The 15684-nt window shown below is 47.7% G+C and overlaps 5 protein-coding genes across 5 annotated transcripts; 2 read left to right on the forward strand and 3 right to left on the reverse strand.

The window, feature by feature from the left end:
* Window positions 1-160: 160 nt before the first annotated feature.
* Window positions 161-2625, reverse strand: ASPBRDRAFT_45578 (putative ER to Golgi transport protein (Sly41)). The gene is made up of 3 exons (XM_067625444.1): window positions 2399-2625; window positions 1923-2337; window positions 161-1865 (listed from the first exon to the last, which is right to left on the reverse strand). Exons 2-3 carry the CDS (start codon window positions 2310-2312, stop codon window positions 603-605), a joined length of 1653 nt encoding a protein of 550 aa, XP_067476527.1. The 5' UTR covers window positions 2313-2337; window positions 2399-2625; the 3' UTR covers window positions 161-602.
* Window positions 2626-4255: 1630 nt separating this feature from the next.
* Window positions 4256-7660, forward strand: ASPBRDRAFT_76811 (Pumilio-family RNA binding repeat-containing protein; the record flags this gene model as incomplete). The annotated part of the gene is made up of 7 exons (XM_067629336.1): window positions 4256-4372; window positions 4448-4558; window positions 4608-5747; window positions 5799-6425; window positions 6588-6867; window positions 6923-7013; window positions 7069-7660. 7 exons carry the CDS (start codon window positions 4256-4258, stop codon window positions 7283-7285), a joined length of 2583 nt encoding a protein of 860 aa, XP_067476528.1. The 3' UTR covers window positions 7286-7660.
* Window positions 7661-7972: 312 nt separating this feature from the next.
* On the reverse strand, window positions 7973-8583 carry ASPBRDRAFT_131225 (DUF5572 domain-containing protein; the record flags this gene model as incomplete). The annotated part of the gene is made up of 2 exons (XM_067618311.1): window positions 7973-8279; window positions 8396-8583. The coding sequence occupies 2 exons, from the start codon at window positions 8581-8583 to the stop codon at window positions 7973-7975; spliced, it is 495 nt and encodes a 164-aa protein (XP_067476529.1).
* Window positions 8584-9408: 825 nt separating this feature from the next.
* On the reverse strand, window positions 9409-10924 carry ASPBRDRAFT_131024 (TFIIH/NER complex subunit SSL1; the record flags this gene model as incomplete). Its single annotated transcript, XM_067618287.1, has 3 exons — window positions 9409-10213; window positions 10279-10614; window positions 10692-10924. 3 exons carry the CDS (start codon window positions 10922-10924, stop codon window positions 9409-9411), a joined length of 1374 nt encoding a protein of 457 aa, XP_067476530.1.
* A 235-nt stretch (window positions 10925-11159) lies between these two features.
* ASPBRDRAFT_45582 (M1 family metallopeptidase) lies at window positions 11160-15403 on the forward strand. Its single transcript, XM_067625445.1, has 12 exons — window positions 11160-11726; window positions 11799-11968; window positions 12056-12480; window positions 12541-12762; window positions 12820-12937; window positions 12996-13112; window positions 13173-13198; window positions 13257-13467; window positions 13524-13594; window positions 13647-14089; window positions 14176-14388; window positions 14444-15403. The coding sequence occupies exons 1-12, from the start codon at window positions 11407-11409 to the stop codon at window positions 15036-15038; spliced, it is 2931 nt and encodes a 976-aa protein (XP_067476531.1). The 5' UTR covers window positions 11160-11406; the 3' UTR covers window positions 15039-15403.
* The last annotated feature ends 281 nt before the right edge of the window (window positions 15404-15684 follow it).

Raw genomic sequence — 15684 nt, forward strand, 5'->3', positions numbered from 1 at the left:
GAAGATGCACTGAGCTGGAGCTCCTTAGGGTTATTCATCAAGGATCACCTGATGAGGGTATAGTTCTTTACTGACAGTCGCTACATATATTGCCATTCTTAGTCAAAAGTATCCAAGGAAAACAAAGTATGTTGTGAACTCTGAGCTTTCAATCATCTCGGTAAATTGCGCCGCGTAACCGACAGATACACCTTGATATTCAAGTCTTACAGTAAATCAACTTTTAAGTCCCATAGAAATCTGAATTCGTACTAAGCAGGGCACTGCAGCAGTCATCGCCATCCAACCGATTGGGTTAATCCATCCTTGGCATGTATGACTTGGTAGTTTTACACTTTTCTCCGGGTGTTGAAGTGTATGTATCTCAGTTTCCCAGCACTATATCTCGACGCGTCTTACAAAGAGGCCAATATAAGGAAATTGAAAGATATGTCCCTAGGCATGTACAGCCTAAGAGTGTCCAAGGAATGCGTTTCTCACAATATCAATACAAACCCACTGATAAACAATCGTAATATGCTACATGCGAATCTCAAATTATAATCAGAGAGCGAATGCTATAGAACAAAGACAATGACATTGACAACAAAGAGAAGAGAGACTTAGGAATCATTCGACTTCCAAGTGGTCTCTTGCTTGGTGCCAGGAGGTAGCCACACCCGGGAGCTACTGCCTCCTCTGGGACGGACACGGCCCTGGTCATCATCTTCTTTCTTAGGGGTACTTGTATGTAAGGCAGGACCATCTGGTGACTGATAGTGAGAGAGTTTGCTTGCCGAGGCGCTATAGCCATTTAAATCCCATGTTTTGCCTGCGGTCTGGGCGTTCAAGGGAAGAACAGTTTCCCTTGTGCGGAAATGATCAGCATTTGCTCTTTGGTCCGCCAGGTCATCATGGCTATTGCGATCGTAGAGGTAGAGTCCAAAAAAGGTAAGAGCGATCCCGAAGCCTTGGATGGATGTAGTCGAACTTCCAAACCAAACGATCGCAACAACAATCACGAAAACCCTTTTCACCAAAGATGCGACGGAATAAGAGACTGGCGATATCATAGATAAGAGAACAAAAGCCAGTATGTTCTGTGCGAAGTGCGACACCCCGTTAAATACGAATTCGAGGAAGAGAGCGCCATGATCCAGTGAGCCTCTATTTCCCGACAACGAGATGGCGCCATCCTGCATGATATCGGAAATCAAAGGGTATCCTTCACTTATGAACCAGATAGGTAGTGTGAGAATGAAGGCTAATCCGGAACAATAGTAGAGCAAGTTCAACTTATCCAGTTTTCGCCGGCTGGACGGTTCTGCCTCTGCCTCTGCACGGGACGCTTCATTGAACAGCTTCTTCGAGAATATATTTTGAGAGACGAAGACCAATGCGGCAACTAACGCACATAGTATGCCGAAGAAGTTTGTCGAAAAGCCTGTAGAGCAAGCGAGCATCACACCTAAAGTCAATGGGACAAGAGAGAGATATGTTGCTCTGGCATATCGAATTCGGAAGAAGACTCGATAGGCTAAGACCGTGAATAGAGGTGAGAGTCCCTTAATTGTGTGAACGAGTGAAACGGGAATCTGTGAGGTAGCCATAGAGCTAAGTATATGGCCAGCTAGCTGGAACACTGCCAAAGGCAAAGCTGTCAGGACAACATCACGAGACGGAGGGCGGATCCCATTCCTGAGGGCTGGTATGCTATCTCTCAGCCAGGGTAGCACTGTCGATAAATAGGTCAAGACCAAGCACCAGAATGCTACGAAAGCAAATTGTACGATCGTGAGCGTTATGGGTTTCGGGAGCGCATTTAGAATAGACTTCGAAGAGGTGTTTGTCAGAGCGGAAGTCATGTACCATATGAGGCACAGAACCTAAGCCGCAGTAAGCAACAGGGTGGGAAAACATCCATGAAAGTCCAATAGTCTTACTATCAGCTTGTATGATACCGGCGCTTTAAGAGCCTCAGCCAACTCTTGTGCATTGGCGCTAACACTGCCATTGCGAGTTCTAATGGTGCTGATTGCCTCGCTAATACTTTTTCTTGATCTTCGTTTGGAATTTAAAGTAGGATGCCTGTTATCCCGAGAGAATTGAGTTTGCTTTCGTGGCTCCCAGCGATCTGTCGCCGCATATCTAATCGAATTGGAGTGCGCTTCCCTTGCCTCGGTCGTAGTCTCGGGTGCTTCATCAATGAATGGCGGGAACTTGTCGATTGGACTGGTCATTTGTTGCGATATGGATGAAGCTGCCGGTACTTGAAGATCTGGTAGGCGTATAGAAGAGCGTCTCCCAGTGCCGGCCACAGTCGTTGTGGTCATGTCCTAATTTCTCAATATCGACGATCTAAAGAGTTGACCGATCCCATTAGCTGGCTCCAAGCAATGTTAAGGCAATGTCACCTTACCATGGAAGCCGATTCTTGTACTCCGTTCGTATGGCGATTGAGAACGACAGCTAAGCCTCCCCAGTCGTTTCAAGCGGCGACAAGCACAAGCCAGCTTTTTGCGCTCAATATAGTAAACTGAAAGCGATGTTGTTAAGCATGCGTGATTCCAGGTATGTCAGGATGGACAGGTGGGTAGTACGTAGTAGCGGCGCGGTAGGGTAACGTTTGCAGTTTTCTAGATGACGAATCCCTATGGACGAATAAACATTGAGTATTCGGAACACGCTGCTCGGGCGGGATGTTACATACAGTTTACCAAGGTTGTAAGCAAGTCGGACCTTACTTAGACTGGTTTAGTAGATCTCAATTAGGCAACAAATCCCATTACGTAAATGTGGATAATTAACTAGGAAGTAAATAACTACGGGCTTCGCATAAAATGATTCCTACTCCGTAGTTACTCCGTAGTCGTATTTATACTCAATAATAAGCCTCCCAACGTAATCACAATTAGTCGAGCTCCGCATTGTTCAACTGGCAACTATGGCATGGAGAGACGTGGAGAAGGCCACCGTTATTCTCTTTCCTATCTGCTTATTTTTGGCAACTGCTGCTTCATCTTTATCCCTCAATGCAGTTGCTGATGCTGACGAGTTGTTACTGATCGGCACTAATGCTATGGGACTACGGAGTATATGAGAGATCATAGCTCAACAGACCTATTCATAACTTCATAGCAGACAGTATTACCAGCATCAGTCGCCTTGTTCCGGTGCAAAGTGCTTGTAAATGTAATACCTTGCCTTTGTAAGGTTCAATATAGATACTTCGTAGTGCCGATATCTCTCTAAGCATCGGGCTACAAGGTCTCCGAGTACCACTGCGACTCTTGTCTTTGAAAGGTTTTTTGATTGCATAGTGCATATGGCATGGCAGGATTTGTGAAATGTCGTGATAAGGGGATTAAAACAACCACTTATATAACAATGAAACATATAGTTACTCATCCTTGAGCTGGACAGAAAGCATATTCATGTATACAACAATAATCTTACTTTAGTAGCTTACCATATTTGTCTGGGTCTCCGACAATCCCAACAGAGCAATGTCATTTGGGATCACAGAGTCTGGAGACGATTGTGTAAGAACGTCCATCTACTCTACTAAACAATAATTAGGAAATATAAGGAACCTTTAACAAATGATTTAGGCCCTTTTGTTAAACAGGGACAGCTATTATTTCACAAGAAGCACACCGAGGCAATTATCGGCCATACTGTCTAAGAAGCGTAACACCAAATAAATTATTGTTGCTTGATGTAACTTGTAACAGTATCTGGGTAAAGGAATAATGGAAGTCGCATAATTCTAACAAAGAAAATCCACATAGAAAAGCCCTTCAGAAGTAGAAGAAATAGCACTATTACTACAAGGTGCCTAACATCTACTTGAGGCAATGATTGCTAAGTTTGGAGATGGAATCTTGTTCTTGGCTTCCAATTCCCCTTTCAAGTATCTCTCGCTGCCTTCGAGATGGGGTCCTCATCGCTCCTTCCTTGATTGCATCTTTTTGATGCAGGCCTTGTAATGGGCTTGGTTCGAGATTTGGGCCTTGATTTCCTCGTCTTCAGATACTGCCATTTGCCTCCTGAATTGTCCCGCAGATAATTGAACGTACCTCCCCACTTACAGTCATTTGTTAGCTATCTGCTTCATATTCAGCCTTCAGTTACTTGTGGAGGATTTGGATTCTGTATAGCTCGCTTTCTTTGCTCACCCGTGTGCTTTTAGCTGTTTCCTTTCGTGGACTTTTGCGTTTACCCACCATTACAAACCGCGACTTTCGTGGCATTTCTCTTGACTGACGATCCAAAAATGTCTTCGCTTGCTGATGCCCCCCTCAATCCCGAACGCAGGCAGTGCGAAGAGGGTAACATTGACAGTGGTGTGAGTGCTACAGCACAAGCAATATACCTTGAGCGTGATTCGTCCGTAAGTATTCAAACCGAATGCATCTTGAAGCAGCACCAGGCACGTTCTTCTCTAAAAACTATTGCAATGTGCCAGGGCCACAAGCATTCGAACACTCCAGACAGCCCTTCAGACTGCACAGTATCCTCTAAAGTTGGAGACTGTCAGGTTTCTGGGATTGACAAAGATGACATCCCGTCGAGCAAGGTCAGATGCGCCGGAACTCTCGAAGCAACCAAATCACTTACAATCCTAGAAGCAGAAGCTAGAACACCCAAGCAATTTCACTTCCTGTGGGCATTCCGAGATGGAGAAACTTCTAGCAAAGCTCTCGCCCAAACCGCAGCCCTCGACTCCAAAATATCCTGTAGATCAAGATATCATTGCAATATTGCCGAACAAGCAGGATTTGCTCAGAACGCATAACCACACGTTTCTCAGCCGCAGTATCCTTTCAGGAGACGATTCAGGGTTGATTACGGCCTCAACTATTCAGCAACCCAGAGAAATCCAGCACCCGATAGATGTCGGCAAAGCAGACACTGTATCGATCGATATGTGCGAGGTGCTACGCTTGAAGCAAGAATTGCTTGTCGCTAATTCAAAAATTGCCCTCCAGGAGCAGGAACTTGCCCAGACACGCGTGATTAAACACACCTTGGACCAAGCACTTGGGCCACCCTCTGAAACTGACTTCAATGGAGAAATCACGGAACATACAATAAGTAGTCTCCAAAGCGCCCTTAATTCATCTAACGCGGCATACAGCCAGTTTCAAGATGGATGGACTGCCCAGGACGATTCCCAATCAGACATGTCCGATGCACTCTCCGCTGGAGCGTACAATAAAGCTCGGGGATACTGGAATCCTCCCACGCAGCAAGCGCGTAATGCGGCTCTCAGTGCCCCCGTTACTGAAAGATCCTACGGCGAGCATATATCCTTGCCTAGTGGTAACTCACTCGGCGGGGACGCGAACCAATTCTGGAGTAACTCAAGTGCAAATCCCAGCCTACCTGGTCACGATGCTTTTCGATCCCATCGCGTGTTTTCGGGGCCCTCCAGCGGGGCCTATACCTTCGACACAAAACTCCCTGAAGATCAGCTGAGATATCTCGAAGGACCCGGAATTGGGCCACGCCGTTCAATTACTCAAGCTAGCCGCAATGGACCATGCTTTCAAACACAAGGCCCTTCTTGGAGTGCATTTACGCCTGGATCTTCTGAGTCCCATGGTCCGAGGTCTCCTGTGAATAGATCCAACAACACCTACCAACATGTCGGTCTATTTCCCATCCCCCAATACAATCAACGGCCGGTTGGAACACCACTTTCGCCCACAGCGACTGAGTTCACTGCTTCCAATGCCAATGCGACGCAATGGCCGGCTTCTTTGGTGAGTAGTAGCTTAAATAACGTCGTTGAAGTGCCAGGCTTATGTTGCCAGGTGGGAGGGAGTACCCATCAAACCTACATCTCCCCCCTCGAGCCCATTAACTACCGCCGGCTCCTTGACAGGAATGTCTCCTGTGATTGGAAATATATAGTTGACAAAATCGTTTGCAACAATGATCAACAGGCGTCAATTTTCCTGCAACAGAAACTGAAGGTAGGAACCACGGAGCAGAAATATGATATTATAGAGGCCATAGTACACCAAGCATATCCCCTGATGGTCAATCGTTTTGGCAACTTCCTAGTGCAACGATGCTTCGAACATGGGACTCCAGAGCAAGTCGTGTCAATCGCCAATGCGATTAAGGGAAATATGTTGAGCCTCAGTATGGATCCCTTTGGCTGTCACGTCATACAGAAAGCCTTTGATTGTGTTCCTGAAGAGCATAAGGCAATCATGGTCCATGAGCTCCTACGCAGAATTCCAGAAACTGTCATTCACCGGTATGCCTGCCATGTCTGGCAGAAACTCTTCGAATTACGTTGGAGTGGGGAGCCACCCCAGATTATGACTAAAGTAAACGAAGCACTACGAGGAATGTGGCATGAAGTCGCCCTAGGTGAGACAGGAAGCTTGGTAGTCCAGAATATCTTCGAAAATTGCGTTGAGGATGAGAAGGTAATTGCTTTTATTTTGTCAATTTCTGCCGCGGCCCCTCCTATTCAACGAACTATATCCTTCTTCCTCTCGATCACTACAATACCAAGGGTTTGAATTTCTGAAATATCTACCTGGAAACTCCCTCAATTTCAAGAGTGAACATGCTGACAAAGACTTCAGCGTCCAGCGATTGAAGAAGTGCTAGCAAAGATTGATGTGCTTGCACACGGTCAATTCGGAAATTGGTGTATCCAGCACATCTGTGAGCACGGTGCTCCTCAGGATAAAAGTCGTGCAATAGAGCACATAATCCTTTGGTCGGTGGATTATAGCATGGACCAGTTTGCCTCCAAAATTGTAGAAAAATGTTTGAAGATAGGAGGTACCGAGTTTTTGGACCGCTACCTTGCTCGAGTCTGCACCGGCCGAACTGACCGTCCGAGAATGCCTCTGATTGACAGTAAGTCTGAGTGTGCCACTGATAGCCTGAACGAAAGGTTTCTGATGTCAAGTAGTCGCCGGGGACCAGTATGGAAACTACCTCATTCAATGGATTCTGATGAATGCTGCCCCACATCAGCGTGAGCTGGTTGCTAGCCATATTCGGTACAGTCTTCTCCCTATTATAGTATTGCACTGGTCTAATCCGATGTTTACGAAGGAAACACATGGTATCTCTGCGGGGTTCGAAGTTTGGTTCACGTGTGGCTATGCTTTGCTGCAATCCCTCTCATACAACTCGCCCCGGACCAGGTTCTGGAATGCCAATCAGTCGCTACAGTAATTTCAATGAGGACAGGTTCCCGATTACTGGACAACATGGAGGGCGCTTCAGCCGAGGGAACCAGTGGAATCCCAACTATCCGCCATTTCGCTGAAGGATCTTTGAGGAAGTACTTTTGCGCTTCGTCTTCTAGCCAAATGCTTGTTTATTCACGAAAGGTATTGTTTTCAAGTCGACCAAGCTGGGCATCGAGCACTCCATATACTAGATTCCGGGATCTCGAAGCGTGTCTCGACAGAGTGAAGTTGTCTGGCATTTTTCTTCATACGCGCTATCCTAGGCATTGTGCAGGAGCTTAACGGCTTACGCCCCCAAGGCGCTTTTCTTCTTATAAAATGGAAATGGAAAAAAGACAAGGAAAAAAAGATTCGGCAAGAAGACAAATTATGAAAAAGAAATTCGAGCAAGCGGGAAAGTATCGAAATGGACACCGAAACTATAAATGTCTTATGAAGTTGCTGGAGATTTTATATGGGTCGACAATTACAGTTATGAGTTGCTTGTGCAAGTCAGAAACTTGGTTTACGAAAGCGAACACCTCTAAGCCACCTACTTGTCGGGATTATATTCTTATTATGAACTGATGTATCATATCAGCCACTCATTTGCCCGATGCTTGTTATCCTTCACAACCCTGCGATTTGCGAGAATAATAATGTTTGCATGCTAATTATGACTCTGGCCTTGCTTCTTCAGAAGTCATCCATCTGGGAATGTAGATCTTCAGGTCTCGGGCAATCGCATGCCATGCAGATAACGCTGAGCACCCAAAGTCCCATCATTAAGAGTTCGATACTTCGTTATCTGTTCCTCTCTCCCACGGTTTCCGCCTTTCTGGTTTCTCGCTTGGAGTGTCATGCCCTGTCAAGATGGTGTCTGGAATTTGCTGGATTCCAGGGATCGGTTGACCGGTTGTGATGAGTTCGACTATATGAGCAAAGGATGAAGGATAGGTAGGCTCCTCTTGGGACTTTGAAATGTTAACTGTAGAGCCTGGTGATGAAACGTCGGCGGATTTAGATTTTGATGCCGATTCCAACCAGGCTTTGTAGGTTGTAAAATCGACTGGAGGCGTGAGATTTTCTTTCCTGGAAACGAACAACGCGTGATGACAGAGATCAGCACCGGTACTTGTAAGGAATCATACAATGGCAAATATGTTATGATGTCCGGGATCGCGGGTGGGTACAATTTTCATACATACCTTGAGAAGTAGAAGCATTTAGCTTGTAGGGTAAGGTCATCATTGCGGTTGATTTCCTCTTCCGACGCAGGCGTTTCAGGATGGCCTAATATGATAGAAAGCCCAACGGCAAACTCACGATCCGTACTGAAAGGATATGAGCTCAACCTTTCCAAGAGCTCAATTTCCGAGGGTTGTAGCTCTGCCATCTCGAGAAGATCTGCTGCAGGCCTAAGCCACCCAGTAAGCTAATACTAAGGCACACTCAGTCATTAGAATATGTAGCGGGGCCTTTGGCACTCGAACCGGACGTGATTTCTTCAGGTCTCTAGGACAAAGTGACTACGTCTGCTTTGCGAACCGTCGCTGTTCCTCTGGTCGCCAAACTTCCTCGTAGATGCTGCCCGTGGGTCAGTCCGTTCTACGAATGCCCGGGACCAAGATTAGCCGAGGTCTACCCAAATCGAAGATTAGAATTACTACTAGTTTAGATAGCTTAACCATCTAGGCTGTGACGTATACTTCGGCCCTTTGGCGGGGTTCCCGCTCGGACTCGGGCCTATCGGAATTAATAGCAACAGCTGACCTTTCCTAGTACCCAGCAACTAGACGCTCCTTATATAGATCACTTGGGAGAGTTGGCTACGATATACTGGAGAGTCTGGATTAAGTTGTAGGTTCCATAAATGCTGCTCTGTGGTTGCGACTCCACTATCTCGATAAATCGTTCCATATGGCCCAGAGATCCTTGGGAATATATGCCCTTTTGGGTAGGCAGCATGAACGTGGTCTACAGGGTATGATGGCCTTATCCAGCGACGTTCTCGATTGGCAATTATCGATGCACGATAGCCCCTCCCGGGCTGTAGATCACTGTGTTCGACTGTTGGTTAGATTCACAACGTGGCTGACAACGGACTCGTCGCGCTAGCGAGAGCTAATTGCTGGTAATGGCGTGGGCGTCTATTCAACCGGCCGAGAAACTGAGCCCCGCGATAATTCTATTGGTATATTGTCTGAAAGCAACCATGTGATCATGCAGAGGTATCCATCCTGTCTAGAACTTCGTGGCCCTGGGAGGACTCAGAATTTGCGGGGACTATCACCTTGCTTTGGCAGCCGGGGCAGTTGTGCACAACCTCATGAGCGAAAAGGTCACAGTCAATGCAGAAATGATTTTTGCACACAGTACATTCATAGCGGCTGCTTACGCTCATCCCCTTTGTTTGCCCCTCCGTAATATGCCATTGCTCCTTGGGGGGTACTGGTGGGAAGGAGATACCACAAGCGAAACAGACACTACTGCGCGAAGCATTTTGCCACGAAACTTCCACCCAGTTCATAAGGGGAAATAGATGATGATACGACCGAGCAAGATGGGTTGAAAGGATCAAAGTAAGACCGCAGGAAGGACACTCGGCAGGGAGACCACAAACCTTGCTGTTGCACCGTGAGCACAGATAGCCCCCACGAGAAGGCTTGGAATGGCATGCACAAAGTGAAGGGTAAGCCTCCACAGTTCGTGATGGAAAACCCATCATCAGCAGAGAGCTTGTGGACTGCCTTTGAGAGTATGTGGCAGGAGGTGTCGTCACATTCATCACAAGGTCACGAAAATGTTGCTCGTTGAGTGCTACACCGTACGTGGTATCATCGCCCCCGTTGGTCTTGCCACAGATTTCGCGGCAGATAGCCACTTGAGCGGCAAGGCCCACGATTCCAACACGTATCTTATCGTTTATAAGCGTAGTTATGGTTTGGTGAATATCACCAGGATCAGAGGAAAGAAGGGAGCCAAAAATGACAAGGATCTCACGGGTGCCATGGCTTGGAGTATGGCTGTCGCAAAATAGGTTAGTCCACCCATACCTAATGTGTACGACGCTATCGCGGAGGAGACATACAACAAAGCACCACGGGCCATCTCGAAACCATTCTGCAGACTAGGAAGACCTTTCGGATCCTGGTCTCGCAATGATTGGATAGCACTGATATGCTCAGTAGGGTTTCCACTCATATCACTGACTCTGACCGCCAATCCATCTTTGAGGCCAAGAACGCCGAGTTGAGAGATGGGGTTTTGCTCGAAAAATTCCCTCACGAACTCTTGTGCATACCGTAAGGACAATAGGTAACGTGTCGGTCGAAGATCCTTCTCGGTCATGGATTGTGACAGATCTAGAATCAGAATGAGATGACGAATTATACCCCGTTGTAAGGGGGTCGTATCTCTGAGGAGCCTGCAAGTGCGAAGACATGATTTCAGCTCGAACCATTTTAAAGAACTGTGGGCTAACTGGCCTAAATTACACCCTACCTTTTCCTTTTCCCAGCTTCAAGAAGCCCTTCGACTGTAGAGCTGATTGTACCGTCGGCGCCTTCAACTAAGGTTTCCCATGTTCTCGAGACTTCCCATTCTGCGCCTCCACGATGCTTTCTCCTCTTTGAGCGGGATGAAGATGTAGTGTCTCCCCGAGACCCTGGAAGAAGATTGCTTTCATCTTCATCCTCAGAGATTTCCCCTATGAACTCTTCATCGGAATCGACCATGCTTGCACTGAAACGGAACGAGAGGTGGAGTGCGTCAACCCAAGAGTGCGTCGGGCGTCATGGAAGTTGGATGGAAAGGTCTACCTAGGCATGTATCCACTCTGTTGGATTCGGTTCCAGCAGAGAGGGCCCGAGCTCCGCCGGAGCTCCGTTCCTTACCTTCGTTACCTCATGAATCAAGGGTAGCTCTAGGTAGTCTATCTAGCAGTCGCTATTCGCTTCCTTCTCTCTATTTCCATGCCATTCCCTTCTCTTTTCTTTACTGCTCTTTACTACTTCTTCAGATTATCTACTAACATTGCTGCCTAGGTAGGTATCTTGGATCCCTACCTGGTCAAAGAGAACCTGCTTCGTAACTTGAAGATTTAATTAGCCACACTTCGTATTGCTACGAACGGTGTACTACAGCCATTGTTGATTTGCTCCGAGAGTAACCGTAGGTAGGCAGACTTGGGCTCCGTCCCAAAATCCCAGACCAAAAAATGTGGGGAAGAAGATGCATCGCGTCAACCCGCCGTGGTGGTATGAATGCTCATGCAGTCCGTGGTCAATCTGCAATTTATCGTCCGGTCCGACCAGTTTCCCACCTTTGCCCCTCCTCCACCACCACCACCGCCTCCTCCTCCTCCTGTCCCTCCGTCTTTTCGTCACGCTCCCGCTCCCTTTCCGGCTTGCCCTACTCTACACACCTTCAGTCTTTTCGTAGGGTCAAACCTGCTCTACCGTCACCCGTCTCTGTAAGGCGCTGTTCATCTGAATTCCGCGCAATGGCTTCCAAGGACAGAGATATCCTTCCGGACGTGTAAGTCATAGATCGCCACGAGCTTAGTGTTGTTTACCCATCTGTTGGTCTACCTCTAACAACCGGTGGCAGGGTCAAGCCAGTACATTACAATGTGTCTTTGTTTGACCTTCAGCTCGGCGGCTCATGGGGCTACAAGGGTACCGTCAAAATCGATTCCAAGGTCACCCGTCCCACGAAGGAGATCGTATTGAACTCGAAAGAAATTGAAGTCCAGGATGCTGAAGTTCTTGGAAATGACGGTTAGTACCGCACGTACACTCCAAGTGCCCCTTATCGTCTTAATATCAAGCATCGAATGTGGGGTTTGACATATCGGTTGCATTCAGGGACCCCGCTGGCAAAGGCGTCTAATATTGCATACGACACCAAATCGGAAAGAGTCACCTTTACTTTTGCAGAAGAAATCAGTCCCGCAGATATTGTCCTGTCAATCAACTTCACCGGCATTATAAACAATGCCATGGCTGGATTCTCTCGAGCCAAGTACAAGCCGGTGGTGGATCCGACCGAAGATACTCCCAAGGAAGGAGATTCCTATTACATGCTTAGTACCCAATTCGAATCTTGTGATGCTCGTAGGGCCTTCCCTTGCTTTGATGAGCCGAATTTGAAGGCCACATTCGACTTCGAGATTGAGGTTCCCCGAGGACAAACAGCCCTTAGCAACATGCCTGTCAAGTCTGAAAGGAGCGGCAGTAGGCCAGAGCTCAAGATGGTCTCTTTTGAAACTACACCCGTCATGAGTACTTACGTCAGTATGCACCGGTTCTTGGTTTGATACTCGACACTAACCTTGGAATCCTACATTCAGCTTCTGGCATGGGCAGTCGGCGACTTTGAATACGTCGAGGCTATGACTCAACGCAAATATCAAGGCAAGAGCATACCTGTTCGCGTGTATACGACCAAGGGCCTCAAAGAACAGGCTCGCTTTGCTTTGGAGTGTGCCCATCGTACGGTTGATTACTTCTCCGAGATCTTTGAGATCGAGTATCCGTTGCCTAAGGCGGATCTCCTTGCTGTCCATGAATTTGTATGGGAACTGGTCCTGTTGTACGGAAATCGAACATGCTAACTGAAACTACTCTAGGCTATGGGTGCCATGGAGAACTGGGGTCTTGTTACCTACCGAACGACTGCTGTTCTTTTTGACGAGGGCAAGTCAGACACCAGATACAAGAATCGCATTGCATATGTCGTCGCGCATGGTTTGTCTTTCCTTCCAAGCCGAGGAGCCTTGTTTCCGTCTAACGGGATGTGATCTAGAATTGGCGCACCAATGGTTTGGAAATCTTGTAACGATGGATTGGTGGAATGAGTTGTGGCTCAATGAGGGCTTTGCAACCTGGGTCGGCTGGCTCGCTGTGGATCATTTTTACCCAGGTATTCAATGGCCCCATAGACTTATAGACCAAGTACAGCTGACAAGTTTCTCGCATTTAGAATGGAACATATGGTCTCAGTTTGTTGTACGCAATTCTCGAGGTAAATCCAGTCTTGTGTAGCGGAGTATTGACTTTTGCATAGGCTGAAAGTGTCCAACAAGCATTTCAACTTGATTCATTACGAGCTTCTCACCCGATCGAGGTGCCTGTGAGGAACGCGCTTGAAGTAGATCAGATATTTGACCATATCAGCTACCTCAAGGGAAGCTCGGTCATTCGGATGCTAAGTGATCATCTTGGTCGGGAAACCTTTCTACGTGGAGTAGCCGCATATCTTAAAGCTCACGCATATGGTAAGTATACATCTAAGATATAGGAAATCGAGCTTGCTAGGTACTGACAACGTCAGGTAATGCCACAACTAATGATCTTTGGAGCGCTCTCAGCAAAGCGTCTAATCAGGATGTTACTAGTTTCATGGTGAGTTGTCTTCCTTTATGGACTGACCCAGTGTCCTGACTGCTTTGTGAAGGACCCCTGGATCCGCAAGATTGGCTTCCCTGTTGTCACGATAACAGAGGAAGCTGGCCAGCTCAGTGTTCGTCAAAACCGCTTCTTGTCAACCGGTGATGTTAAGCCCGAGGAAGATGAGACGGCCTGGTGGATTCCCCTTGGCGTGAAATCGGGACCCAAGATGAATGACGTACAACCCGGTGCCCTCGTTTCCAAGGAAGATACAATTGGAGGACTCGGCCAAGATTCTTATTACAAGCTAAACAAAGACCTGTCTGGTTTTTACCGAACCAACTACCCTGCCGACCGGCTGGCAAAACTCGCTGAATCTCTGGAGCTGCTGAGCACCGAGGATAAGATTGGATTGATTGGCGATGCCGCTGCCCTAGCTGTCTCAGGGGACGGATCGACTGCTGCTCTATTAGCTCTCCTGGAGGGATTCAAGGGCGAGAAGAATTATCTGTGAGTACCTAAGACAAACATCCTTCATCCATCCCCGGAGTCGCCAACCCCTATGCTCCAAGCTTAGTTCCTAACGACTTCCATAGGGTCTGGTCCCAGGTCTCTTCCACCGTTGCGAACTTGCGCTCTGTGTTCGCCCTGAACGAGTCGGTAGCAGCGGGGCTCAAGAAGTTTGCCCTTGAGCTTTCATCCCCTGCCGCTAACAAAATCGGTTGGGAGTTTAGCTCGGAGGATGACTACCTTACTGTCCAGCTTCGTAAGCTTCTGATTGGAATGGCTGGCCGTGCCGGCCACAACAAGTAAGTCAATCAGGAGTCATAGCACGCTTCTATTGCCGATCTAACGCTTTCCTAGCATAATTTCGGAGGCCAGCCGACGGTTTGAGCTTTGGAAATCGGGCAATGATAAGGACGCCGTGCATACCAACCTACGCTCAGTGATCTTTAGTATTGTAATCTCAGAGGGCGGTCAAGAGGAGTATGATGCCGTAAAGCAAGAGTATCTCAAGACCGACTCTGTTGATGGCAAGGAGATTTGCCTAGGAGCCCTCGGACGTGCTAAGGATGCTGAGCTGGTGAAAGATTATCTGGATTTCGTCTTCTCCGACAAGGTTGCGATCCAAGATGTCCACAATGGCGCGGCTTCAATGGCTTCGAATCCTTTGACGCGCCACCTTCTATGGGCTTATATGAAGGAGAACTGGGCGACAGTTGAAGCTCGTTTGTCAGCGAACAATGTCGTTTTCGAGCGGTTTGTGCGTATGGGATTGTCCAAATTCGCAAACCACGATATTGCAGCCGATATTGCTTCATTTTTCCGGGAGAAGGATACCGGTGCGTACGACCGCGCCCTGGTAATCGTTGCCGATAGTATCCGGACGAATGCACGCTACAAGGAGAGAGACGAGAAACAGGTCTTGGAATGGCTCCAGGCCCATGGCTACGCTTGATCCTCTTGGGTGAAGGGCAAATGGCTCGATAATCCGTTTGTACCAATGGGTGAATACGGTGCCTTGTGATAAAAACGCCTGCCATCTTATGAATGATCTGAGTGAAGCTTCATTAAAGTTGATCATCTGACTTGTCAGTTATCTTGTCTTGATGCATGACGGAACGCCTTTTGTCTTGGGAGGCGAAGGAGAAGCACTTCGTGTTCCGGTGCTGACCTGGCTTGCACATGTGACCAGAGAAGGGCCAGTACTGCTGTGTAGCTAGCTGGCATAAGTGCCTTTTCATGTTTATCGTTTGGGACAACCATGTATGTTACCTAGAAAGAGAAGGGTGGTACCGAGCCACCTACACCTGCTAAAAACGGAGGGCATATTGTACAACTCAAGGAAAAGTAAGTCGTAACCAGATAGTCTGCTAAGTAATATACCACTTAGATAGGACCGTTCCTACTAGTATATATTTGCATGTGCTTGCTAGTGTCTCTGATTGGTGCATGGGACTGGCTTGGGTCATGGGTCTGGGGCGGGCGAGCGTGAAACGGTCATTCCCACCCAGGAGGTCCACACTAGGCAGGACACGGACTAGCGCCAGTATTAGAACCTGCACGTTGGGCTCGCCTGCTCTCCTGCAGTCAGCAACGCAACC

Source organism: Aspergillus brasiliensis (assembly GCF_001889945.1).
Source record: "Aspergillus brasiliensis CBS 101740 unplaced genomic scaffold ASPBRscaffold_10, whole genome shotgun sequence".
Lineage (NCBI taxonomy): Eukaryota > Fungi > Ascomycota > Eurotiomycetes > Eurotiales > Aspergillaceae > Aspergillus > Aspergillus brasiliensis.

Coding starts and splice junctions, on each gene's coding strand:
- ASPBRDRAFT_45582 (XM_067625445.1), top strand. CDS start 11,407: ATGTGGGGAAGAAGATGCATCGCGTCAACCCGCCGTGGTGGTATGAAT. Junction 11,969..12,055: donor TGAAGTTCTTGGAAATGACG/GTTAGTACCGCA, acceptor GGTTGCATTCAG/GGACCCCGCTGGCAAAGGCG. Junction 13,595..13,646: donor AGGATGTTACTAGTTTCATG/GTGAGTTGTCTT, acceptor TGCTTTGTGAAG/GACCCCTGGATCCGCAAGAT.
- ASPBRDRAFT_45578 (XM_067625444.1), bottom strand. CDS start 2,312: ATGACCACAACGACTGTGGCCGGCACTGGGAGACGCTCTTCTATACGC. Junction 1,866..1,922: donor CGGTATCATACAAGCTGATA/GTAAGACTATTG, acceptor ACTGCGGCTTAG/GTTCTGTGCCTCATATGGTA.